The 26,091-nt window shown below is 49.3% G+C and overlaps 5 protein-coding genes across 5 annotated transcripts; 1 reads left to right on the top strand and 4 right to left on the bottom strand.

Moving 5' to 3' along the window:
• Positions 1-347: 347 nt before the first annotated feature.
• On the bottom strand, positions 348-2,704 carry GUITHDRAFT_75461 (hypothetical protein; the record flags this gene model as incomplete). The annotated part of the gene is made up of 5 exons (XM_005827428.1): positions 348-495; positions 543-631; positions 702-1,049; positions 1,096-1,155; positions 1,205-2,704. The coding sequence occupies 5 exons, from the start codon at positions 2,702-2,704 to the stop codon at positions 348-350; spliced, it is 2,145 nt and encodes a 714-aa protein (XP_005827485.1).
• Positions 2,705-6,483: 3,779 nt separating this feature from the next.
• GUITHDRAFT_113292 (hypothetical protein) lies at positions 6,484-13,321 on the bottom strand (the record flags this gene model as incomplete). The annotated part of the gene is made up of 22 exons (XM_005827427.1): positions 6,484-6,554; positions 6,599-6,629; positions 6,672-6,893; positions 6,946-7,026; positions 7,170-7,214; positions 7,261-7,467; positions 8,496-8,607; positions 8,651-8,946; positions 9,427-9,516; positions 9,602-9,832; positions 9,959-10,059; positions 10,474-10,609; positions 11,013-11,216; positions 11,353-11,463; positions 11,580-11,976; positions 12,030-12,134; positions 12,180-12,263; positions 12,315-12,415; positions 12,464-12,634; positions 12,684-12,786; positions 13,027-13,133; positions 13,184-13,321. 22 exons carry the CDS (start codon positions 13,319-13,321, stop codon positions 6,484-6,486), a joined length of 3,144 nt encoding a protein of 1,047 aa, XP_005827484.1.
• Positions 13,322-13,747: 426 nt separating this feature from the next.
• GUITHDRAFT_88667 (cytochrome P450) lies at positions 13,748-15,815 on the top strand (the record flags this gene model as incomplete). Its single annotated transcript, XM_005827426.1, has 8 exons — positions 13,748-14,402; positions 14,471-14,577; positions 14,645-14,740; positions 14,785-15,092; positions 15,150-15,223; positions 15,352-15,429; positions 15,483-15,523; positions 15,570-15,815. The coding sequence occupies 8 exons, from the start codon at positions 13,748-13,750 to the stop codon at positions 15,813-15,815; spliced, it is 1,605 nt and encodes a 534-aa protein (XP_005827483.1).
• Positions 15,816-17,518: 1,703 nt separating this feature from the next.
• GUITHDRAFT_113291 (hypothetical protein) lies at positions 17,519-18,885 on the bottom strand (the record flags this gene model as incomplete). The annotated part of the gene is made up of 9 exons (XM_005827425.1): positions 17,519-17,660; positions 17,710-17,790; positions 17,842-17,911; positions 17,960-18,145; positions 18,195-18,270; positions 18,315-18,369; positions 18,417-18,524; positions 18,576-18,635; positions 18,683-18,885. 9 exons carry the CDS (start codon positions 18,883-18,885, stop codon positions 17,519-17,521), a joined length of 981 nt encoding a protein of 326 aa, XP_005827482.1.
• Positions 18,886-22,138: 3,253 nt separating this feature from the next.
• Positions 22,139-23,968, bottom strand: GUITHDRAFT_164611 (hypothetical protein; the record flags this gene model as incomplete). Its single annotated transcript, XM_005827424.1, has 8 exons — positions 23,909-23,968; positions 23,454-23,853; positions 22,954-23,406; positions 22,896-22,923; positions 22,726-22,745; positions 22,556-22,678; positions 22,351-22,486; positions 22,139-22,194 (listed from the first exon to the last, which is right to left on the bottom strand). The coding sequence occupies exons 2-8, from the start codon at positions 23,772-23,774 to the stop codon at positions 22,139-22,141; spliced, it is 1,137 nt and encodes a 378-aa protein (XP_005827481.1). The 5' UTR covers positions 23,775-23,853; positions 23,909-23,968.
• Between the last annotated feature and the right edge of the window lie 2,123 nt (positions 23,969-26,091).

Below are 26,091 nucleotides of genomic sequence, written 5' to 3'. Positions count from 1 at the left end.
GAGGCCTTGGAGAACCAGGAGCTTTCAGGACTAGACACTTACAACATTAAGAAGAACGACCGATACAAGGATGCCTTCACTTCGGATGTGGCTGAGGACAACGACGAGGACCTCGACGAGGAGGATGAGGAGGACGACTTTGGTGATGCCTTTGACTTCTCCCTCCCTCCCTCCCTCCCTCCCTCCCTCCCTCCCTCCCTCCCTCCCTCCCTCCCTCTGTCCCCCCCTTTCTCTCTCTCGTATTCATCGACATTCACAGGCGAAGGAAAAGGTTAAGTACTTGTGTCTAGTCTTCGACGGATTTCAGATCATGTAAGAAAGCACTGCAGAGCAGCTTCACATCGTTTTCATCTTGTAGAATGGGCTGGCATGACGTTTTCTGCAGAAAAGATCAAGATGATCTCAACCTCTGCTAGTGGGGCGTCTACCTTGCGGTGCAGCACGTCCTCCAAGAGTTCTCCTATCATCTCATTGGGGTCCTTGGAACCGCCGTGGCTGGAGAGAAGATGAGGAGGTGGAGGAAGCGGAGGTTCAAGCAGCACCTGAGAAATTTGAGGATAAGAGGGAGCCCAGCCAGCGGCTGAGACTTGTTGCGCTCGAAGACGTGCTTCCAGATGAAGGAAGCGATCACCTGATATGCAATCCAGTCTGAAAGCAGAACAACCACAGGAGGAAGGACAAGAAGACCAGAAGGGGCGCACCTTACACCATAAGTAACTGTAGTAGTTTGACCCGTACATGCCTAGATGAGATAGACTGGCGTGCCAGTCGCAGTCCTCGATGTAACGGATGTACCGTTTCTCTCCTGTCGCCTCGTACGCCACCTTGCGAGACCAGCCGCTTGTGTCCATCCGTGTATTACCAACCTCATTGTTGTGGGTGTGAAGATGAAGGTCAACCAGGGCATAGATGATCTGCTGAACAGTCTCTAAAACAGAAAATCGGCTGTTTTCCTGAAGAACGCAGTCTAAAATATGTTTGGGAATACTTTCACCAGTGATGTTATGTTTTGCGAAAGATTGAATAAAGTCCGGGTCCCTGGCAAAGTACTGGGAGACAAGGATCAGGCAACGAGACATGAGGCTCTAATGAGACCTCCATCAGACTAGAAGGAATTTCAACCACATCCATCGATATTCTTGTACCGTTGAGATGCTGTTGAGGATTGACAGTCAAAATCTCTTCCGGCATCCGCCATCGGTACCTGATATCTCGTTCTTCCTACGATTGAATGAAGCGCATGCCCAAATTCGTGCAGCAGCATCTCCAGCTCTCCGAAGCTAAGCAAAGGCTCTTGCGAATGCGCCGGGGGACTGAAGTTGCCGACTAAAGCGAGCACAGGGGGCCGGTAATGCCCATCCTCCATCAGCCTTCCGCACTGAATGGTGAAATGAGCGGCACCTCCAAGCTTTGCGGGCCTCTTGATCAGGTCGAGGTAGAGGATGCCAAGCAGACCGCGATCATCCGTCGGAAATTTGAGCACCTGCTCGTCACTGAGAGTGCCCGACAGCGTCAGCTCCAACTTCTTCACTTCACGTGACCAGCCCTCGCCCTCGCTTAACTCTGCTTCTCGCATGCAGATTCCAAAGGTGTTTTCCAAAAGCTTCCCGATGCCTTGCAGGACACGACCAAGCGGTAGGAAATTTCTGATCAACTTGCAAGCGAGCTCATGCTCTGGGTTTCGACAATGCCGGGAGTAAAACGGAAAATCCCAGGGAAAGATTTCAGGGCTGCTGTCGCTCTGCAGGCCCAGGTAATGCTGCTTCTGCTTCTTCAAGGTCTCAATTTCTTGTTGAGCTCTATGCTTCAGTTGCTCGCTGAGATGATTCAGAAAGTCTTCAACTACCTTGGGTGACGCAGCCATCTTGCCGGAGATGGCATAGTCGGCGAAAGAGCTAAACTTCATCTTCCTTGCGATGGCGTGACGGACAAGCAACAATTCCTCCAGAGCTCGAACTCTGAGTTCCTGCCGATGGTAGCTGATATACGCCTCCCTCCTCAAGTCTTCGTCTGGGACGACTTGCAGGATACCCTGGAGGGTATCTTGATTCAGACTGATCACAGTGCGCCCATCGCTGGTCTGACTTCCTTTCATCCAGACGGGCAAGGCGTCAGAGAGAGGCGCTGGGAAAGAGACTTGAGGATCAGCCTCGTCGAATTGATTGCACGTAAACTGGTAGAGCAAAGCAGAGGCTCTTCCTTGTAACTCGATCATCTCCTGCCTGCCAGCTCTGTCCAAGTGCACCCCTCCTCGCTCGAACTCTTCTCGCAACGACCACGCCATTCGCACGTCTTCCTCGTCAAACGCTCGTCCGTCTGCTCCCATGTTGGAAACGCAAGAATCTAGAGCTCGGTACAACTTCTCGTCAGAGTTCAGCTCCGAGATGAGGTCTCCAAGGATCTCGTACGCCTCGACCGCTCCCTCCTTCCACGCGGAGTGTTCATGAACGCTGCGACAGAGCTCGGCTGCATCGATCACCAGACAGAGCGAGTCAGAGATCTCATCCATCAGGGTCAGGATCTGCTTTGCTGGAATCTGAGAAGAACTTTCGATCACTTGGTCTCGCAGACTGACAATCTTCGTTGCTGCCTCTTTTGCCTTCTTAGGAAAGTCATCCGGCCTCTCAAGCCCCTTGATCCCAAACAACCCTGTTTTCACTTGAGGCTTCGTGACTATCCTGCGATTAGTCTGAGCACCGTCCATTCCGCGTCCATGCCTGAATGCCTCCGACTTGTGAAGAATCTGCATGGCGCAGCTTCCCGTCCGGCCTAGGGAGGTAGGTCTTGCTCTTCTTACCTGTCTTTGTATTCCGCTCACTGCTTGCAAGCTCGCAGCATGCGAGGAGCATGTCTCTCTCAGCCATTGCACCATCCTTCTTTCCCGCCATCCCTGCAGCCCCACCATTCCCCTTCCAGCCATGGAGTTGATCCTGGCAGAATGACATCAAGAGCAATTTCATGCTGCCCTCACCTCTTCCTAGGCCTCGCTAATGAGGCTAGCTCGTAGTGTGATAGTGAGTAAATTTTAGTTTTGTGACTGCACAGGCTGAGGCGGGGGTTGCTCTGCTCAGTTTTGTTAAGTAAAGATGTAATCGCAACTATCGAAAAAGCTCTTTTTCGCAACGACCATGACTCAATCTTTTTTTTTCCTTTAAAATAACCCAGGGATCCCTGCAGGGATACCCGCACGGCCGCCGGGAGTAGCGCAGTCATGGCAAGCAGCGCAAGCAGAGACATATTCTGATTATGCAGCTGCGGTCCTCAGCCCACCAGGAACTGCCTGCGGACTTGCACGAAGTGACGGAGATAGCGCATACACCCAACATTCTCTCAGCGTCGACGAGCGACCCGGGACTCCGGCCTCACAAGCTGGAGGGTGGAGTTCAGATAGGAAGGAGCTTGTCTCATCAGGGGTGTGACTGTGATCAGCTTGTAGTGGTTGTGCCCCCGGACTTTACCCTGCAGGTTGAGCCTTTCATCTGCGTCTTACCCCGACACCAGAGCCCCTCCATGGAGAAGGAGGAGGCAGATGTGCTAGGGGAGCTGCAAGGGCGGAGGTGCTGGTGCGAGTGCTCGGGCTGGTCGAAAGTGATGTGCTCGTTCTGCGTGCTGCTGTTGGCCTGCTTCATCTTCCTTGTGTCGTTTGAATCCAGGTTTCGAATGCTGACACATGGAGACTCATGAGGGGGGGAGAGCGTTAAGGGCATAGATGGTTGTACAGCGGATGTCAATTAATAAAAGACCTGTATAAGTTCTTGGACTTGTGTTGTTCATGTTGCCCAATTCGTTCTTTGCAAATTCGTTTCTCTTCATCGGCCTTCTTGTTTTCGCTTGCATGTCCTCGTTCCAAGTCCTGCATGAAAACAATGTCTGTCGGTTTCTTTGTACCCAATCAGATGTTCGATACCTGTATTCATTTTGTGATACACCGGACCCACACATTTATTCACGTCATTTACAACACTATCTATGAGAGCCAGCGGAGTATGTGTTTTTCATAGGCGACAATCGGCTCGATTGTTGTGGCAATTGTTGTGAAATCGTAGGGGCTCGGCTACAATCGCCAAAGATGTTTTCCATCCGAATTTTCACAAAGATATTTCGATTTTGGCATTACATTTCAATCTACCAAATGGAACACTGTCAGGCCACGAGCAGAGGGAAGGAAAAGCAGGACAAGGGAAACAAGGTTCACTGCAGCACAAATTCCATTGCTAAATTTCGTGTCATTCCGCCAAGATTCTCGAGTTGTCGATATTAACTCGACCAAAGCTCAGAGTACCGTTGCTGGAAGACCAAGGGGTTTGTATCTGACTGGCGATACTAGACCAGCTTGGTAAACGAATGAGGAGAATAGAAACCCTTAAAGATTAGATCATATTGACACTAATCCAATTATGTGCTGTATGCTTTGCAAGCAGTCGCGTGTCTCGTGCGAGCTCTCGTTTCTCACGACAAGCTTTTGCTCCTCATCCTACCAGGAGCGAGGGAAGTCGATTGTACTCAGTAGGCTCCGTCGACAACCGAGGATCCGGCAATTGTGACGTACATCCATTTAGATTCCAACTGTCGACTTGATTGATAATCAAGGCTAGCCTTACCGACGAGTGTTAAACCTTACCAAGCGTAAGTCCTTTCTGAGTTGAGCTCGCTCAGGGCTGTGCTTTGCTATGGTCAGACAAGCACCTGCAGAATTGGCCAAAAGCAGTATGTGCATGGCGACCTGAGCTTCCGACACAACTAGACTATCCAGGATCTCTTGTGTCCTGTCTTGTACTCATTCTCTGCGGAATCGCCTTATCATCCGTTCCCTCAAAAGCCTGAGAGCTTACATCACTTGCTTTTCTTGTCATTTGCAGGAGCCATCTTGCTTCCTGTCGGTTTCGGCATGCTCCCGTCTGGGACCCCACCCTCACTTTGACCGAAAAGGTAGGTAGGGTGGTAGAGAGTCTGTCGGAACCAGTCGGAATGCCTATCTGGAAGTCATCTGTACCCCACCCCTGTCTTCTAAGATCACCACCCCTCAGTATTTACAACACGGCTTCTCCATGTTCATTATTATTGTATCTCCTCGTGCTGTTGTAGTAAAAGTTTCTGTAGTAAAGAATACCCTACTACTACCTGCTTGGATGTAGCACCCATGCTTGACAATGTACCCCACCACCTGCAGGGAAGGGACCATGCCACGTACCCACCACCAATACCCACAATATACGATTTCTCCCTAGTGGGTAGCCTGCAATAAAGGTACCCTGCTGGTCACTTTTGCTACCTACCCCCCCCTTTCAAGATTCCTCAATTCTACCACCCCCTCCATTTCCCCCAACGCTCTAAGCAGTTCGAACCAGAGGAATGCAATGGTGCGGTGATTGGGAACACGACGCTTATCTGTCTGCTCAACGCTCTCATCCACGCCTCCACAGCATCTGATTTCCCCGAAAGCTCTCGTAAGAACTGTTTGTGCAAGAACTGTTTCTGCGGCATATCAACTTGTCAGAGCAGTTTCATTCCCGTACAATTTGTGCTGTCCCTCAATCGTCGTCATGAGCAGGGTAATCATGACTTCCTGCGCGGTAGTGTCTGTTGCTGTACATCCTCAGATGGAACTGCCTGCGGACTTGCATGAAGTGACGGAGATAGCGCATACACCCAACATTCTCTCAGCGTCGACGAGCGACCCGGGACTCCGGCCTCACAAGCTGGAGGGTGGAGTTCAGATAGGAAGGAGCTTGTCTCATCAGGGGTGTGACTGTGATCAGCTTGTAGTGGTTGTGCCCCCGGACTTTACCCTGCAGGTTGAGCCTTTCATCTGCGTCTTACCCCGACACCAGAGCCCCTCCATGGAGAAGGAGGAGGCAGATGTGCTAGGGGAGCTGCAAGGGCGGAGGTGCTGGTGCGAGTGCTCGGGCTGGTCGAAAGTGATGTGCTCGTTCTGCGTGCTGCTGTTGGCCTGCTTCATCTTCCTTGTGTCGTTTGAATCCAGGTTTCGAATGCTGACACATGGAGACTCATGAGGGGGGGAGAGCGTTGATATGTACAGAAGCTGAAGATTATATGACAATGAATGTAAGACAATCAAACTGCTCTGCTCGAGGATGAGATGAGTAAAGTAGAGAAGAGAAGGAGAGTGAATCGTCCTGAAATTAAGGAACTTTACTTTGTTGAAACCCTAACAAGGATGTCAAGATGAATGTTTTGAGGCAGACTTCAACATATGTGTCATGATCATCGTGTTCGTGGTTTGTATTGTTTTTGCTGTATGTATTTGATACTTGTGCATATAATCTGATATCGCAAACTAACAAAGTCCGGCTCTCAAAAAGGCTTGTCTTTGAGCTATGAAAAACGTAGCTTCAGTCAACATAGTTCCTGTTCTCATTGAGCTTCAATCCTGTCGTTGAGGAGGCAACTTGTTGTGGAGCAGCTTCAAGTGTGATGTCACATCTCAAGTGTGATATCACATCTCACAACCTCTCTCGCTGCTCAGCTGCGTATGAGAGAGACAAAGTAGGTTTTGCTCATTCCGAGAAACTTGGTCTTCATCTCCAACTCCACTGCAACAGAATTGAGCACGCGCACGAGCAGAAGAGTCGCTCACCTTCGGAATTTGACGGGCCCTCATCCAGCACCTGGACTTCAGGTAAGAAGGGAAAGGACAAGGGCGGCATGACCTGCTGCACATGCGCTACGTCCATGTCCTCTCGCACGTGGATCGGGCTCTTCATCTCGGCTGAGAGGATCGCGATAATCTTGTCGCCAACCTGCATGCGATTCAAACACGGCGGGAGCTTGAGCGAGACTGCCTTGATCTTTCCGTTGAGCCATGCCGGCGAGTCTCGCTCCAGCTTCTCCACGATGAGGTGCCGGCGCATGGAGCCCTGCATGTCCCCAACCTTGACCAGTCTGTCACTCCAACTGCATCACCAGCTGGCCTTCAGGTCTCACCACGATCCCCAGGGATGTTTGCGGCTGTTCGAAACCCTTCCTGCTGCCTTCCTTGCTTATCCGCTTGAGCCTCCTTGAGCCCTGAGGTCCAGCGAGCTTAGCGACCAATGTCATCAGGAATCATCGTCCTCGTCTATGTACCCTCGCTCCCTGCTCCCCTGCTTCCCTGCTTCTCTCAGTCGCGCCCTCCCTCCCTCCTCGCTCTTGCTTCACTTGCAAGTCACCTCTGGGCTCAGTCTACGAGGCGAGCGGGGGGGTTCCTGTGCCTCCTGCTGAAAGGATCGGATCAGGTTGGGGGGTGGAGGAGCCTTCGACCTTGGCCATCTGCAGGATGAGACTTCTCGATCGCTCGATGGTGGCGCTGCGAGGAGAAAAGGCGTCCTGGTCCTCCTCTTTTGCCCGAGCTCGCAAACCGAAGTCGTTCACAGAGGCTGCATGCTTCAACTTGGGAGGGACAAACTTCTCGTCGCCGTCATGAGCACCGCTTGTTGCCTCAGCTGTTAGTGCCGAAGGTGCTCGCGGCTGCAAATTGACGAACGAGGGACACGAAAACAATCAGAAGAAAATGGCAAAGAAGATTGAGCAAACAAATGAGAAAAAAAATAAAGAAAGAGAGGAGAAGAAATAGAAGGAAATGAAATCGAGAGCACCAAAAAAGAGGAGAGTATTGAGAAAGGAGAGGAGATGAGATGAGATGAAAGGAGATGAGATGAAAAGAGAGGAGAGGATGAGTCGAGATGAGATGAGATGAGACGAGATGAGATGAGAGATGAGAGGAGATGAGAGGAGAGGAGATGAAAGGAGAGGAGAGGAGGGGATAAGAGGAGAGGAGAGGAGAGGAGAGGAGAGGAGATGATATGATATGAGATGAGATGAAAGGAGAGGAGATGAGATGAAAGGAGAGGAGATGAAATGATATGAGATGAAAGGAGAGAAGATGAGATGATATGGGATGAAAGGAGAGGAGATGAGATGAGATGAAAGGAGAGAGATGAGATGAGAGGAGATGAAAGGAGAGAGATGAGATGAGAGGAGATGTAAGATGAGAGGAGAGGAGAGGAGTCGAGATGAGATGAGATGAAAGGAGAGGAGATGAGACGAGATGAGATGAGAGGAGATGAGAGGAGAGGAGATGAAAGGAGAGAAGATGAGATGTGAGAGGAGAGGAGAGGAGAGGAGAGGAGGGGAGAGGAGATGAGATGAGATGAGATGAGATGAGATGAGATGAGATGAAAGGAGAGGAGATGAAAGGAGAGGAGAGGAGAGGAGAGGAGAGGAGAGGAGAGGAGATGAGATGAGATGAAAGAAGAGGAGATGAGATGAGATGCGATGAAAGGAGAGGAGAGGAGATGAGATGAGATGAGACGAGATGAGATGAGAGGAGAGTGAGATGAGATGAGATGTGAGAGTACAGGAGACGAGAAGAGGAGAAGAGAGGAGAGGAGAGGAGATAAGATGAGATGAGATGAGATGAGATGAGATGAGATGAGATGACCATTGAGAGAGAAGAAGCACTTTAGACAGATGAGGAAGAAATCAGCTCGGCTTACCCTGACATCATGAAAGTCTGAGTGACTGGAAACGCGTCTTGGACCAGCATCGACATGTTTCGCTGTGTCAACGAGATGTGTCTCGTCCTCCTTGAGAGCTTCCACGAGGTTTCTGCCGCCTCGTCATCTCTCACATCTCAACGTCTGGTCGACACCTTGACTGCTGGAGGGCGAGCGAGCCAGGTGATAGCGCAAGACCACGGGAGGCCTTCTCCCTCTCCCCCTCCTGCTTCTCCTCTTCCCCTATCTCCTCTCTTCTCGTCTTCTCTCGCACGGGATCTGACGAGGCTGCTCTGCCTTCCTCCTCCTCCTCGTTGGCCTGCCTTCGAGGAGTCTGTGGTACCTGTGCCTCTTGCTCCAAGACAGGGCTTGATTCTGCGGCCTCCGAGAATCGATCGCGAGAAGTCTCGTGCAAGCCAGGAGGTACTGCGAGTTCTCGCACGTAGGAGCACTGGAAGTAAATGAGTTAAGAGAAGATGAGAGGGACTGGGAGGAGGTAAGAAAGCAAAGCAGAGAAGAGGCAGAAGAGATCCGTTGAACAGCAGGAAAGAGAGGGAGGAAGCAATGGAAGACAAGATAAGATCCTGACAGCTGGAGAGATGAGAGCGTGGACAGCAATGGGATCGCGCACTCCCTCCCACGTAGCAAGTTGAGCCTTGCACTGCAGGAAAGAAAGGTTGAGCAAAGATTAAAGGAGAAAGGAGGCGGAGTGATAAGATACAACAGGGGGAGATGAGAGAGTAAAGAGAGGGATGAGGAATAGGGAGGATAAGAGAAGTGAGCAAGGGATCTATCTACAAGCATGCGAGGGAGGAGCTGGATGCAAGGCAGCGAGAGGGGGGACGAAAGGTGAAGGGGCGAGGGAGAGAGCAAGGAGGAGGAGACAGTGACGAGCAAGGAGGATAGCGGATCTGTGAGAGCATCGGCGGACCTCAACGCAGGTTGTGCCATCTCTCGCATCTTTTGTCGGGTTGTACACGAATCCTGCCACAGCGAGCTGCTCAACGGAGGGATAGCCCAGCTGTTGACCAGCAAGTCAGTCAGGTCTCGGCAAGTCAGTACGAGGGTCGGGCAGGACAATGTCAAGCCCCTCCCCCTCATCTCACCTTGTCAACAAACGGCCAGTTGCTGAAGGTTTTTATCCTTGCTTGGAGACTTCTCTCCACCGCCGACTTGTCAGACATGATTGAAGTGTCATCATCTTTGCTTTCATTGTGCTTCTCGCTGCTGTTGACTCTGCCTCCTTCGTCTCTGACTCTCTCGCTCTCTTTGACTGTGGCACTGAAATTCTCTTCTTCTTTTGGTGTAAAGCTCAACACAATCGGCTCTGCTTCTGCCTGTCAGGGCACAAGGTGAAGAGAGTTTGACTCGCCTGATCTCTCTGCGTTCGCTTCTAGTCTTGGCACTTGTTGCTCTTCCTCCCGTCTTTGGGCTGCCTGCACTGTTTGCCCCTGCGCTCTTACTTGCTCGCTTTGCCTTGGCTCCTCCCTGCCATCTCGAGGCCCAAGCAAGTTGGGCGACGATTGCGACATGGACAGATGCTCGTCCCCGCGTCTGCTCCTTTCTGAAGCAGGAGGAAGAACAGGAGAGATCGAAGACTGAGTGGGAGGGAGGGGGCTGGGGGAAGACCAAGATTGACCAGGAGGAGGGAGAAAAGAAGGATATCCACTTCGAGGAGGGAAAGGAGGAGGATATTCATCCACAGAAGCAGGTAATTGAGCCGCAACTGTAGGGGGGACAGTAGGAGGAGGAGGAGGAGGAGGAGGAGGAGGAGGAGTCCGGGCGGTGCTAGGATGGGCCTGCGCGACTTTCTCCTTCATGCTCCCCTCCTGTGCCTCTCCCCTGCCGCTCAGATGCTTCTGGATCAGAGCCTCGAGAACAGAGATGCGCTGGAGCAGCTCGTCCTGCTTGAGCGCGGTGGGAGGAAGAAGCGGAGGATAGGCGAGGATGGGGGGATAAGCCGGGAGATTCCAGCCACCCTGCATCCTGTCAGAGAGATCGGGGGGTCTGCTGAGGTAGGAGGAGGAGAGCTGCTGGGCCCTGAGCTTCTCCTCGAGCTGGTTGACATGCTTCTCAATATCCCACAGCTTCTCGTTGGTGCTCAGGAGATGCTCCTGCATGAGATCACGCCAAGCCAAGCCAGCCGGGCAAGGATGGGATGATCGGAGGGAAGTGGGGCAAAGATGAGTAGGAGCAGGCAAAGGAGTACACGTAGATGGATGGGATGGGCAAGAGCTTTGACGATGATGATTGAAATGATTGAGAGAATTGAGATGATGATTGAGATGATGATTGAGATGGTGATTGAGATGATGATGATGATGATGATGATGATGATGATGATGATGATGATGATGATGATGAGGAGGAGGAGGAGGAGGAGGACAGGAAGGAGAACGAGGGCAACGTAGAAATACTTGCCTGCAAGAGGGTGACACTTGTCTCGCTCCTTTCCTGCTGACTTGGATGGTTCCCGTCAAGCCCTAGGGAAGACGCGATTGACATGCTCTCTGTGACCGCCTTGACGCTCTGCGCGTCCCTCGCCCTCTCTTGCCTCGTCGAGGAGCTTTCATCGTCTCTTATCTGGCCGGCAAGTTTCATCGCCTCCTCCTGCTCGCTGGTCAAGTCTCGGGAGGACAGAGCTTTCTTTGTGAGGTGGCGGAGAATGCTAAGTTCCCTCCTGGCAGCCACACACTGGTTGTGAAGGCGACTGTTCTCCTGCTGGATTTCTGTCAGCGTGAATATCTCCTTCACCCCCTGCCCTCAGTCTGCTCCTCTCCCTCTTCTCCTGCTCGCGTTCTCTTGGTGAATTCATCTCTGTCCTCGTTTCTCCGCTCTCCCCTCCATCTCTTCTCACCTGCAAATGACTTGCGACCGCTGCGACCTCGCGGGAGGTTGTGGGTTGCTGGTCGAGCGGACTGGCTTCTTCGCCATGGGTCAATAGGCTCCGCAAGCACATCATAAGTACCTAGGAGATATTGGTGAGGGAAACGAGGAGGGGGAAACGGGGAGAGAGGAGGGATGAGGAGAGGAGAATGCAGAGAAAGGAATAGGCAAAAGAGAAATCCAGTGATGGACTTTCACCGCCTCCGAATGCTTCAGGCATGAGATTTCAGAGCGATTGATTCTCAGCTCTTCCTCCAACAGGCTTGTTTCCTTCTCGATCCCTTCAATGAATTTCTTGGACTCCACTGCTCGATCTTCTCTTCGCTCAATGACGGGAGCACTTGCATCTCCTCCCAGATCCAACGTCCCCGCCGCTTCTCCTTCAAACTGTGCAGAGGACAAAACAGTTCCAGGCGCGACAAGGATTGGCTTGCCGCCTCCACCTTCCTGGGATGGAAGATCGAGAGGAGAGAGAAATTGTTCTTGCTGCGGGGAAGATGAAGAGACCTGAGAGAAGAAGAAGTCGAGGAGCTCCTCAATCTTGAGAACGCCCTCCCCTTTCACGTCCACACATCTCCAGATCTCCGCCAGTTCTCTGCCATTGGCATTCTCAGACTTCACGGACGATATCAAACGGGGAAAAACGACCTGTCAGTCCACGAAGACAAGCTGTGCAAGAACTCAGTAGACTGATCGCGAATACTTGCGACAAATTCACGAAATTGAATGATTCCATCCAGGTTTCTGTCGTGGCTGCAGAATGTATCAGCCGCGAGGCTACAACCGAGGAATCATCACTCTTGCAACAAAGCTTTCCAGTCATCTCTTTTCATCTCCGACGCCCCAGATCGAAACTTTATCCGCAACGTGTCCAACTTGTACCTGTATCAAACAAGAAACTTACTTTCACAACCCGAATCAAAGGTTGCGCACTTGCTCATGCGTGACAACCCATTTTCTTGGTTATTTCCGATGTTCGAGGAAGTTGATGAGGTTTGAGGCGGATCTCTCGTGCTGTCGCTTTCAAAGGGCATCTGCGGTAGGCGATCATTTTCATCTTCCACCTCTCCTTGCAGTCTCACCGGCATCTGGTTCAAAACCTTCATCCCCCCGGGGGGAGATCTACCAGCTGCTCCTCGCCGAGCTTCATACGCCTCCATCTCATCCTTCTGAACGAAAGCGTTGAGGTCCTTGAGAGCAACTCCGTTGGACGTTTCAAAAGTCTTCTCCATGGCGTTCCAGAACATCAACATCTGCATCACAACTCGTGAGCGATACTCCGACCACTCGCACTCCGACAACCTCAGATTCGCTCACGCTAAAGTTTCTATGAACCAAGGGAGATTTCATTGACTTCATGAGCTCGTTAAAAGTGATAATTCCATCCCTGTCTGCATCAAATGACCTGGAGAGCAGTGAGAGTAGGAAGAGAAAAGTGAATTCACAACGCAATACAACATACACACATACACACAATCACTATTACATACTTACATACACACATACACACAATCACTATTACATACACACAAATGCAAAAAATCACTATTACATACACACATACACACAAGCACTATTACATACACACACACAATCACTATTACATACACACACATACACACAATCACTATTGTGACTTGCAGACCTGATGTGCTTGTTCCACTCAGTCTTTCCTATGATGGAGATGAGATGCCTCAACTTCTTCATAATCTCGTCCACGCTCATCGACTTGAGCTTCTTGCTCTTGCTCGCCTGCATTCTTGTCAAGCGGACTGACATCAACGGCTTCCATATCAAGTTACTGCCGCTTGATTTGCTTGATTCCTGGGGCTAGTCGCTGCTTTGGATGATGGCCTATCTGTTCGCCCCAGCCCTGGACCTCGAGTGAAAGCGTTCTTTTGCTGCTCCCTCACCGTCGCATAGCTGACAAGGTTGGACATCTTTGGAAGGAAAGTAAGTCCAGGAACTACAAGATATGCCAAGAGCAGGAGGGATGGGAGGAAAGGTTCAAAGGTTGGTGGGAGGGATCCACAACTATCATGGCAAGAGTACTGGAAGATCACATCAGGCTCCTTCAATTACTTGATGCATTGTCTTGCTATTATCTAACTTCGATCCATCCTCACCCTAGCTAGAGGTAGTCAGGCTCATCAGGGCCATTTCACGCTGATTTCACGCTGAACGTGAAACGGCTTGTCAAGCCGTTTCAAATTCGCTTGTACTGCTCGAATTGGCACCGGATGCTGTCTTCGCTTGAACTCTGAGGGGGACTTGCTTGCTCAATTCCCCCTCAAACGTTTGTCATCAGGCGGCTCGTGAGTGGCGCACAGGACGAGGAGGAAGAGGAGGCGTAGCCGCCCGTCAGTATGTTAGACAGCTATGTGCTCTCACTCTTCTCTCCGGATCATCTGTGGTTGCTTGGCGTGTTGCCTGTATTGTTCTTCGTAGCACAGCTCACTTTCAAAGAAGTATACCTTTCTTTCAAGTGCAGGCACATTCCTTGCCCCTCTGGGAGGATTCCATTCCTAGGCCACGCATTGAAACTGCTGCAAGGGAATGTCTGGGACACCTTCAGAGCCCTGTCAGCAGAGCACGGCAACTTCTTCCGCATGCATGTGCTTGGACGAGTCTACATCGTGATGGCTGACCCTGCATTTGCTCGACATGTGCTTCAAACCAAGGCAAAGAACTACCGGAAAGACCCGGGGACCTACAAAGTCTTTGACTGTCTTCTTGGAACTGGGATCGTCACTAGCGAAGGGGAGCGCTGGCACAGGCTTAGGCGAGAGCTCGCGCCAACCTTCAAACTTGAAATCTTGGAGGAGGTTGCCAGTGCCGCATTAGAGATAACGAGAAACCTCTTTCAGACATTGGATGCAGCAGCAGAGAGTGGGGCTGCAGTGGACATGGCAGAGATATTCAGAAAATTGACACTGCAAGTGATTTCTCTCGCTGTTCTGGGAGTTGAGCCTGCAGAGAGCGATCGAGAGATTTCAAACCTATACCTTCCCATCATCGATGGTACGTGCCGTGTTTGCATCTGTCCTTTACACTCCGATGCTTGTATCAGTCGTTGATCTTTGCTTTAGAATGCAACGACAGAATTTGGTATCCCTACCGCATGTATCTTCCGACAAACGCATGGTGGAGGCACAGATCGCTGGTCAAACAACTTAACGATTATCTCGTGGCAAAAGTAAGAAGATGTGTGCTTGTCAACATCATTTGCTCTGTTCGCGCAGTCTTGACAATTTCTCTTACAGATCAATGATCGTTGGCAATCCATGGCGAATGCTAAGGAAAAGAACTCTCCAAAATATATACTGGATCGAATTTTATCAGGCATGACATGCCAGTTTGTCGCTTCTTGTGACAAGCCAGATTAGGTGTGGACCCAGCTCAGTTTCAAAAAGACGGCATACAAGACCTGCGGGATGGATTGAAAACATTTTTGTTTGCTGGACATGACACCACAGCGTGCATGCTTACTTGGACCCTGTGGGAAGTGATGAAAAGTGAACAAACCAGGCAGAAACTTTACAACGAATCGAAGTCGCTTTTCCCGAAAGATGATACGCGTCCTTCTTATGACGAATTGCAAAATTCCTTGCCATTCACCTTCAACGTTTTGAGAGAAACTTTGCGACTTCATCCTCCAGTCCCGGTCATTACTAGAGAGGTGGTCCAACCCGATGTTGTTGGAGACGTCAGGTATTGTTTTGACCTCTTTTGTGTTTCTTTCTTTAACATGGTCATATTTGCTCGCAGCATCCCTCAGGGGGCTGTGGCTCTGATATGCATGGATGGAATACACAAACGGCAGGATCTTTGGCCCAACGTTCGTAGAGCCTGATTGATCCTGATTCGCATCAATAACCACTGTTGATTTGCAGGGAGACGTGAATGAATTTCTTCCCTCGAGATTCGGTTAGTGCAGAGATTTCAATGTCAATGGTTGACGAGGATTAAGACGTCCTCGACACGCCTTCGCCTCAGCTGGGCCTCGGAGAAGGTGTTGACCCTTGGGCTTTTCTCCCTTTCATCAACGGTGTCTTGCTCGCCCCCTTTCCCCTCCCCAGACCCTCTTACCTGGTTTGGCAGGACCTCGCAACTGTCTCGGCCAACACTTCTCGCTTCTTGAGGTATGCGATTGAACCTGCTGGTGTTGAAGTCAATGGCTCCATGCAGTCAAGGATCGTATTGGGACTTCTCTTCTCGAGATACAAGTTCTCACCAGCGCAAGGTCAAGACGACAAGTCGCATCCATACAAGATTCCCATCACTCCCGTCAATGGCATGTGGGTGTCTGGCGCTTCAACGACCTGCGTTTTTAATCAACATTTACAGGTTTTGCCATGTGACGAAGATCTAAGCGTGTGGACCCCATTTGTCTTCTTGTTATTAAACTGCTTCTGGAGTCTGTGTCACGGTTAGTCAATCATAGTCAATCATGACAAACGCTGCCCAGGCTGCGGTTGATCTTTCGAAGATCCTGACGAGTCACGGCAACTGAAAGAGCCCGGCGGTCAGTGTGGCAGCCTAGTAATACCAGTATTATCGAGGAACACTCCAACTGACTCGACAGAGAAGTCAGCATTATTTACTTGAAGGCCAAAAAAAATAACTTTACCAGTCCACCTCAGGATAAGGGATACTGAGAAACAGAGGCAGCTGAACTCATTCTTTAATTGGTTTTTCCAATCCAGAGGTTTCCAGCTGAGGCGGGGGGTGGCGGGGAGCACGGGATACAACAAGAGGCGGAATGGAGGGGCTGGGAGTGTGCGACATGAGCTCGCGTCGTTGGCTGTTGCTGGGACTCTTGACCTGCCTGCTCTCAGCTCTCAGTGAAACCCACGGATCCGAGGGTCAAGCGGGCGCGCGAGTGAGATCGGAGAGATGTCCTGCTCTCCTGAGCCTGCGGGGAGGGTCGGCTGAGTTGAAGGTAAAGAAGAGTGCACAAGCAAGTCAGAAGAAGTCAGTGAGTGAAGCGAAGAAGAGGCGAAAGATGGAAGGTGAAACTAGCAACACACCCCAAAAGAAATCGAAAGACAAGCCGGCCAAGGAGGTCACTGCAGCCAAGAAGAAGCTTCCAACTCAAAAAGATGCCGAGGTTTTTCATAACTTTGTGTCACTCTTTTTTTCTTTTTAAATTTGCTTTGATCAATTGGACACAGGGCACTGCTTCGTTTAACAGAGCAGTTAATGAAACAAGTTTAAACACGCTTTTCTTCAGTGGGGCTCCTTATCGCTTGAAAGGAGAAGAGCTTTTGCAAAGTTTGAAAGATCATGTCAAGAAGCATTTGACCAAAGTGCCGATCAATATACTTGGCCTTCGGTTTCCTGGCAGACGACCGCGGAACAATGGGTGAGCATCGGAAGTGACAGAGGCCCGATAATGTGAGTGCTAGGTGGGGCTTCTTCGACTTGGAAACCGCCGCGATGGCATCGGAAGTCATTGACATGTATGAAGCCTGCATTTTGCAATGACTTCGTTGCGATGACGACGTGTCCTCAAATCATCGCTGTGACAACTTGCTATGATGATAACCATAACTACATGTTATGCTATGATGTGGCGTCGAGTTATGTTTTCGTCTTGTCTTACCTACGACGTGTTGTGTTGCTCACGAAGGCTCAGGACACAAGAGCATCCTTTCATTGTCGGGGAAAGGACGGTCAAGCTGAGAAGAGCCCTCCCAATTGAGAATCCTCCCAAGAAAACAAGCAAGAACAAGAAAAGGCAGGACGGTGAAAAGAAACCTGCAGAAAGTCCGTCACAGAAATCAACTCCTAAGAAACGAAGCAAACCCGATGAAACAGAAAAAGTAATCAAGAAGAAGCGAACTAAAGATATCAAACAGGATAGTGGCCGTAAGAGCAAAGCATGAAAGATTTTCAGAAAGCATTGGAATCTATGACATGGAGTTTCGGTCAGTTTTTAAAGTATTTCTCAAATTCACTATGAACAAGACAGCCAACTAGTTGAGAAATGTTTTCCCGCCATTAATTTTGCACAATCTAAACTAACATGCAAAGCTAGATAAAAAAATAGTTGCTTGCAAGGATAAAGGGCGATTTTAAGCTGCATCCCCTGCATCCCCTTCTGATCCAGGTCTACTAATTACGCTTGAGCCTCTTTAGACCGGATGATATTTCATCCGCTTGAAGCATCCACAGATGATGCTGCAAGCACTGTCCGGCAAGCAGAAAAACGCGAGTACGATTGCCAAAAGAAAAAGCGGGACAACGACAATTGACAGCCAGAAGCTTTCTTGGCATCTACAGCATTCACATCAATGTGCTGCCTTCCAAGCTTGTTGATAATTACCTTGCTTCGCTCACCCGGCCCATATTGTCCCGATCGGCATCACGCACAGACTTCACCGTCACTAGAACCATCAGAACCTCTCTGAAAACTCACAAATCAACACGATCTATCAAAGTTATCCTTGATCTCAACCTGCTCCTGGGATCACTCCAAAATCCACCAGCGTACTCATTGACGTTCAATCGCCAGGCACCACCCATACCTGTTCATCATTAGGCTATTGGCAGAAGAGTCGCACAGATTAACGCACAAAATTGGCCACGAATCTTGCTCCCTTTGCTTAATCGGGCATATGCGAGAGGCTCTGGCCCCTTGGGGCTTGCCTCTGCTCCCTCTTCACCTTCGCCCTCATCCGCAGCAGCTGAGGGATCAGTATTGAACACCATGAATGTATCTGAAAGAAATGATCCTTGCTTGCTCCTGGCAACTTCAGTTCCTGTCGAATCACAACGTGACCCACGCAATGGGGGGAACGAACAGCCTACCATCTGGAAGCTCTACAACATATTCAGCACGAGGCATGTGGGCGAATGAATGCAGCAAGTTTTCCTTGATGACAGCCTGGTCGTAGCTGTCAAGATTGCGTGTTTGAACAGCCGTTGTACCATCGGATGTCCATTGCAATCTCGCACAGTTATCTGCACCCCCCAGTCAAAATACCTGCGACATTGATGAGCACCAAAAGATGAAAGCGAAACATTGACAACTTTTCGGATGTGCGGAATGCAGGATCTCCGTCAGCTGTGAGAAAACTGATATCTGAGGGGGTGAGACTGAGGCAGTTCAAGCCAAAATCCATAAGCTTTCTTCGGAACCTGATCAACCTAGAATGAGAAACAGAACTGAGAACAAAGAGTATGTCGCACTCATCCTCTACGTGCCCAGTCTTCCTCCAAAGACTACACGAGTCTGCATGAACAGCCATCCTAGAACAAGAATTATCCAAGCATCTTTTCGAAGATTGTCGATGCACCTCGCTGGAAGAGTTGGAACAATCTCCGTGCAGTTGTACGACTTGATTGTAAGAGCAGAGGGCCTGACATCATCTTCCTCAAAGTGCTCCTTCGCTGCAGCCTCTTCATCCTTTGCCGCCTCATTTGCATTCGGTTCAAGATCTTCTGCCTTCTCAGCCACAGCTATGGACTGGCATGACAACGTCAGCGAATGCTTTGGCATAACAGTCGAGGGTTGAGAAGCAAAGGTGACAAGAAGAATGATTCAAACATAAAAATGTGTTGCAAGGCGACGAAGGAGTACCAGGAGCAGCGCAAGGACGCCCATCGCTAGCCTCCTTCCCCGCATGTCGTCCGCGCCTCTTCCGAAAGTCCAAATCAGTCAACCACAAGAGGTTGAGTACCCCTCATATTCCCCTTCGTTACACCCCTACTCCAGCCCATGCTCAGGCCATTACTTGGCTCCACCATCATCTCCGGTTTCTGCTGACCCCTGGCAAAACTGGCATACCCACCCACCCCCATCTACAAAGTTATCAGTACCCCCCCTCTATAGCTGTTGTAGGGCAAGTTGTTGAAAGTTCATACCGTCTTTGATGCAGACTATGGTTTCGCATCACGCATCGTCATATCAGTTGAGTTGAAGATGGACGTTGAAGAACTTGAGGCCTCGCTTGGGTTGGGAGCAAGTGCTGGACAAGAACAAGCAGAGCATGGCAACAAAAATATAATGGAGTGCAAACTGAGCAAATGTTTCCCCTACATCGCGTTGAGAAACGAAAAAGCCATTCTTGAAGCCCTGCAGAAGCTCAATCATGAGGTAAATTGGAATTAGGCAGTGATCTAATTGATACGAGTATCCTTAGCACACTATTTCCTTTAAAGGTTCTAGTAAGAAAATCGCCGACTGGAAAGGTTAGCGCAATGTTGCTGCGGCCCACTTTGAATTCCTTGACCCTCTTGAAGTTTGTGGGTACACATCGGCATCAGATGAAAGTCGTTTAGTGACCCAGTGATCTCCCTATTATCCCTAGTCTTTACTGATTACGTTCCAGTTCTGTTGTCAGAATGGATCGGGAGGAAGAATCTAGCATTGATCCTGAGTGGTTGGTATCACCAAGGCATTTTTGGTGGTTATTTTCTTCGCAAGGTTGCTAGAGCTAGATGCAAGATCCAGTTCTGCTCCGGGAATAACCGCGTTCTACGTAGAATTCAGCTCTTACCCGACAATCTTGACGTGGGTGGCAGGTCCTCCCCAGCGCTGGGAAGATATATTGCAACGTCAAGTTCTCTCTGGTGGAAAAGCTTGATAAAATTACCTACTCCTGGTATGCACCTGATGGAAGAAGGTCGATTACTTCGAAACTTTAAACGTAGCTATGCTTAGCAGTTTGCCCAGATTTCACCATAACGAAATTGTCAAAATCCTAGGTCAGAGAGCAACATGGAGCTGGTCTTCTTTGAATGTTGGACAGGAAAGTCTTGCGATGACATTGACTATTTTAATTTCGAGGTTCATAGCTGACGCTCGTTGATGCCCACAGGAATCAGCGCGGATATTGGATGGACTTTGGTATGTGGTGGTCAAGTTGAATGGTACACGCTTTCAGGGGTTGCCATGCCTGTCCTACCTGATAGCTGCGAGCAAGGTTTCGTGAAACATCGCGCAGAATTCGTCTTGTTGAAAGAGCTTGTTGTGTATGAATACGGAGTTTTGCCTATTATCATTACTGTCCCACATTCTGGAAATATAGTCAAAGACTTTGGTTTGCGAGATTGCGCTGAAGGTTGTCAAGAGGTAAAGGTTGTGATGCTTTGAGTTGATTCTCCGCATGATTTAATGTAGAGTCAAAATCATATACTCACACTGGCGCTCAATTTGAAAGAACATTTGTCATACATCTTTGGTGTTTGTCCATCAATAGTTTACTGCAAGGTAACAAGATGCTTTCATGCTTTACTTTTGACTCGCAAGGAAGTTAAGCAGAAGAGTCCTTGATGTCGATGTACCTGAACCTGAAGCATATAGCGATTCCGGGTGTCGGCCGTGAGAGTTGTACATCAACCAGATGTGAAACTGACTTAAAAGAAGTCACTATAGGATTTATTACGAGTCGGTTTGCAACTCCATCAGAAAGATGAATCGGCTCCATAACCGGACGCCACTGCTTTTGAATCTTCGACCTCATTTTGAAACGAACCAAGCAAGCACAGGATCAGCTTCAAACCTTTGTAACATGTCTGCAGACACTTTACCTAAACACTCAAAATGGAGAAACTCTGAAAAAGATGTCTGCACGTAATGATCTGAATGACGTGAGGTTTCACGAGCAGGGAATCCACTCAAGAATGTTGGCAAGCAGGTAGTGGCAGTAAGTCATTTCGAGCCTGACAGTGTTGCTAGGTGGACAGTTTCACCAGAGAGAGAAAATTTCACAGACAACAGAAAGTACGCTCTTAGTCACACGGTGAAATATTTCTCTTTCAGCCAAACTTGGAGAGCGGATGGTGTTGACATGTTGCTTCCTCCGGCGTTGGTGCGATACAACACGATCTCTTCACAACACTTAACTTAGCATGCAGTGCACTGGATATGGTTTGAGGCCGCTGTGCAAGGACTTAGCTGAGTCAGTCTCCCACATGTGAAACTCATGTCTGGTCGCCCGCTCTGACGCCCGTGCAGGTTCATCGCGTTTTCAGGCAGGTGATAGATGCAGGAATGACAGGAAGAATGCCCTTAAAGATTTTCTTTTGCAAAATCTGAGAGAACAGAAGACCGTACGTACGAAGTCAGACGTTACTGAAGAAATAAAGCCAATAGAGCCGGAAATGAGTTCGACTGATATGAGGTCAACATAAGAGAAAATGAATAGATGAAATTGACGCGGGCGTTGGATACAGTCTACTTTGGAGGAGTGCTGTTCTCTGTGTATATGAGAAAGAACGTCAGAGGCTCCGCCAAGGAATACTAGAAGGAACTAACCCGTGATGCCCATACGTTGCCAGTTGGTTACAGCATTCAATCTACCAGGCCCAACCGTTTGTGCAAGGCTGAACGTTCTCTGCTTATAGTATCAGTCTTCAACTGTCATGTTGCATAAGACTTACTGTCAGATCGCTGCCAACCTGACTGAAAGCTCCGGTGTGCTGCAAAAGTAACCGATTACCAACAGTCCAAGTCAAGCAGAAAGACTTGCCTGATGAGGGGATGTAATGCTCGAGGCGGCAGATAATGGGAATGTAGTAGACCTATCAAGAACTCCTTTGCTATCCTGCTTTGTAGACAATGGAAGCTCATTCTTCAATCTCTGAAGCGCTTCTGCGTATGCTAGTGCTCCTTCGCGCTCATCTGAGAAGTACCCAATGTGCTCCCGTCCTCCGCCAGCCAAGCAAAGACGAACTCTCCACATCTTTCCTTCCAGTGAGCACATTGTCGTGTAAATGTTTTCTGCATACCTGCTTTGCTTTGTCCCACGTTACTCCACGAAAATTTTGACTTCTGCGCCCAGAGGGATCTGGATCTCCGAATGGCCTACGACATATGTAAGCATGAATTAGAACTGGTCGACCGGATGGCACCTATTTCGGTTCGATGACGTTTGAGCAGTCAAGGAATTCCCTATAGCAACAGAACTCCACGTGTTTCTTGGATAAAAGTTGTGACTCAAAGTTTCATTTGAGTCATTACTTGGTCCCGCATTTTCAGACTTGGTCGCAAGATGGTCTTTCGTTCGAATGTTTGATGTAGAAATGGTTTGAACAGTCTTCTTGTGATGAGCCATCGCGTAGTCAACATGATGGTTCTTGCCAAGTTCAACTAGACCCTGAAAACAAAAAGTTGATTCGAATTCAGAAAACAATGTGAAGCCAGACTCCTCCTTCAAGGAACGTACCTTTAGTGCCTCTTGTTCGATATTTAAACCACCAGGCTGGACTGGATATCGATCCTGATTTGACAGAGCTTGGGGACCAGGCGTCCACACTGCTGGCGCAACCGCGCCAGCAATACTCGCATTCTGTAGAAGCCATGATTCGAATCAAACATACAGAGGAATGTTCTTACCGCACAAAGACGAGGGGGGCCTGAAATACCCGGAGGAGTATCAACATTGCTACGGTTGGAGGCATGTCCACCATGAACGGGTGACCAAAGAGTTGAAGGAGATGGTAAAGTAGCTGGAGTCGAGATATTCGATACGTTGCCGCCGCCAGCGTTCGAGGGAGTTGTCGTACCAGCCGGACTGGGCGTCCTCGCCAGGGCCTGTACGGATGGTAAATAGTTTGAACATACATTTAGAAGATTAACCGTCTTATCATCGAGGAGGTGAGCCAAAGACGATTTGTCACTAACTCTGTCTTTATCTAAATTCATTTGCAGCGGGGCAAGCAAGGTTCCAGATTTCTGCTCTTTAGGCAGTTGACCACTCATTGTGCTAGCTGGGGCCATCATGCCAGAAGCAGAAAGAATCTCTATTTGCTGAGAAGAGTTCCTTGAAAAACCATGTGGGCTGAGAGACTTGATTGGTGACAGCGAAATCCTTGCATCCGTTGCCAACAGTGCACTAATTCCGGAGAGAGTCTTGTCTTCGTTCTTGGGATGAGAAGATTGCTTGTCTTTGTCGTCTGGCGGGAAATTAAGTTTGATCGATCGATCAGTTTCCCAATTCGGAAAAAAACGTTTGACAGCTCGATCATATGCCAGTGCTGCACTCTTAGCATCCTGAAAGAAGCCAACATGGTTGTCCTGAAACACATTGTTCACGATGTTCTCAAAATCATCATCTGAATTACCTTGCCATTTGCTTTGATTCTTACCCGCCATTTACCCTTCTTTCCGCTCCATCGGACCCCTGTGTAAGTCGGTTCTTTTGTTTCGATTGGTCGAAAACCAACATCCTGCTGATCACAAGAATATGCTGCTGAATCTTCAATCTTTTTAACGATTTTGTCTTTTCCCCAATTCTGATCATACTCAAGCTTTGCCTTTTTCACAGCAGCAATGAGGTCATCCGCTCCCTGATCAGTACCATCAAGGCTTCTTTTTTCATTCGGCAGTTGATTTCCCCATTCTACTGATTGATCCATGGAATTCCCATGATAATTGTCAATCATCGCAAGACAAGTACAAGAATATCAACAGCGAAGTTTAGATAGCAAAGATCCGCTGAACCATTCACTTCTAGCCAGAAACCTGGTATTCAGCAATCATTTTGGCACTCGGACACAGCACACAAGCATGCATGTACCTCAGGTCTGCTGAAGTTGGCGCTCAAGAACAGGATACAGAAGGCTATCTGCCGGGTGCTGTAATCCTTTTGTTAGTGTATAGTCCAAAAGAACTAAGGGAACGGCAGGGAGCAGGATTCCCAGGGCCTTGCAAATCATGTGGAATAATCAACAGCAATGATAGAAGTACAAGAACACTGGTGAATGCTATTCATAACAAGCTGCCTTAAACCAGTGCAAACAGGAACAGAAAAAGTTTGAATCTAAAGAGGCATTCAATCAAAGAAATGACATGACATTGGATTGTTTGAAGAGGACATATAAGATAGAGTGAGATCTGCACAGTACCATCAGCTGGTCAATATGATAGGTCATGGAGGAAGATTCTGTTGGGACTTCGAGCAGAGTGATCAGCATGTTTTGACGAGAATGTTGGTGAGAATATCATATGAGGATCGTCTGTGGGCAACTCAGCCCGAGCCCTCGAAGAGGGTGGAGATACTTGAAAGCTAAAGAAGGAAGAAGTGTTTGTTCCTGAGCATGACATGGGTAATAGGTGATCGTGCACATATGGATGAGCAAGAACACAAGGCGGAAGCCGGCCGAGGCAATGAGGGCAAAATGATAATGAGACAAGAAGGAGCAGAAGCAAGAAGGGTTTGGGGTATGCGGGGGGGGCGGTCAAGAGAACGCAGGGGACTATAAAAGATACAACACCAGAGATTTGAGGGTGGACAGAATCAGAAGCAGGAGAGGTGCATCATATTGAATGGATTACTGACAGCTGTCGCCATAAAGAGCAAGACTAGCATGAGGAACGTGGAGGACGAGGAGCAGGAGCAGAACAATGCAGAACAATGCAATCATGCAATATTCTGAGGTTTTTGAGAATCAGAACTGGATGGAGAAGCAGGTGGTGCAGGAGAGCGTTCAAGAAACTGCAAAAGGAGTAGGGGCAAGAAAAAGCAGGAGAGGCAGTTGAGCTTGAGTGAATGAGCAGTGGGGAGAGCGGGAGGGGGACGGACGATGGGGATGAGGGGGGAAGCGAGAGGAAGTTTGTGAAGATTGAGGACGAGACAGCAGCAGTCAGGACAGGAGAAGAGGAGAGCAAAGCGGCAATGTGCAAGGCGATCATCCCTATGGCATACTACCCTACCACCACCCTACCCCCTTAGGACAAACCACCTCTCCTCCGGCCTATCTCTACCCCCCTTTCCCTCGTTCTAGCCACTTTTTGAAAGAGATACCCACCCTCAGCCAGTTTCTCCATTCTCCATCTCCAGAATCACCGACCCTACCAGCGGTAACACCCCCAAGATATCCGGACTGGGGTCTTTGAAGAACGGGTAGTCGGGGACAAAGTTGTGAATCCCACTGCGTTGTTAGGGGACAGAGTATACTACCGGTCTGAAATATGGCTTTTGAAGGGGTCTTTGGGGATGTTGGGATGAAATAATCGGGTGGTCAGAATCTCAAACTAGCGCGTGCGGTGGTAGGGCAAGGGGTAGGTAGTTCATTCGGTTCATTCAGATAGGAAGGTGGGGGTGTATTTCATGTTCAATCCCATGGTAGGGATGCAGTATATTATGTTTTTAGCTGCGGCGAATGGTGGGGTACCATGAGAAGTGAGAAGTTTAAAAACGTTATAGGGTAGCTCCGGGTTTGAAAGCCTTGAAGTGCGGCCGGACAGCGGCCCGGCCCGGGCAGCTCAGGCCTGATCCGAGAGTCCGATCTTCACCGTGGCACCTGGCACTGGACTGAAACCGCCAAACCGAGAGTAGCAGAACGGACTGCCGGGCATCTGAAGTACGGTCAACATTGCACATGACCGGTCCTTCTTGGCAAGCTTCGAGCCAAGTGGTCGGAGGACCATGGGCCGCCATGGGCCCGGACGCCGGAAGCCTTGCCACGGCCGACCATCCGACTACGGTCGGATCGCTCAGATCTAGCGATTTGAGAAATTGAGTATCCCAAGATGTAGGGCGCTTCCAAAAAAAGCTTAGGATTCTCTTTTTTGGTAAAATTTAAAAAAAGTAGTGTTTAGGGTTTAGGATTTACGGTTTAGGGTGTAGGGTTTAGGGTTTAGGGTTTAGGGTTTAGAGGATCCCTTTATCTGAGGCAGGATCCCTTTATCTGAGGCAGGATCCCTTTATCTGAGGCAGGATCCCTTTATCTGAGGCAGGATCCCTTTATCTGAGGCAGG

This window comes from Guillardia theta, assembly GCF_000315625.1.
Source record: "Guillardia theta CCMP2712 unplaced genomic scaffold GUITHscaffold_66, whole genome shotgun sequence".
NCBI classification, from domain to species: Eukaryota; class Cryptophyceae; order Pyrenomonadales; family Geminigeraceae; genus Guillardia; species Guillardia theta.
This window is presented reverse-complemented; position numbering and strand designations above follow the sequence as displayed.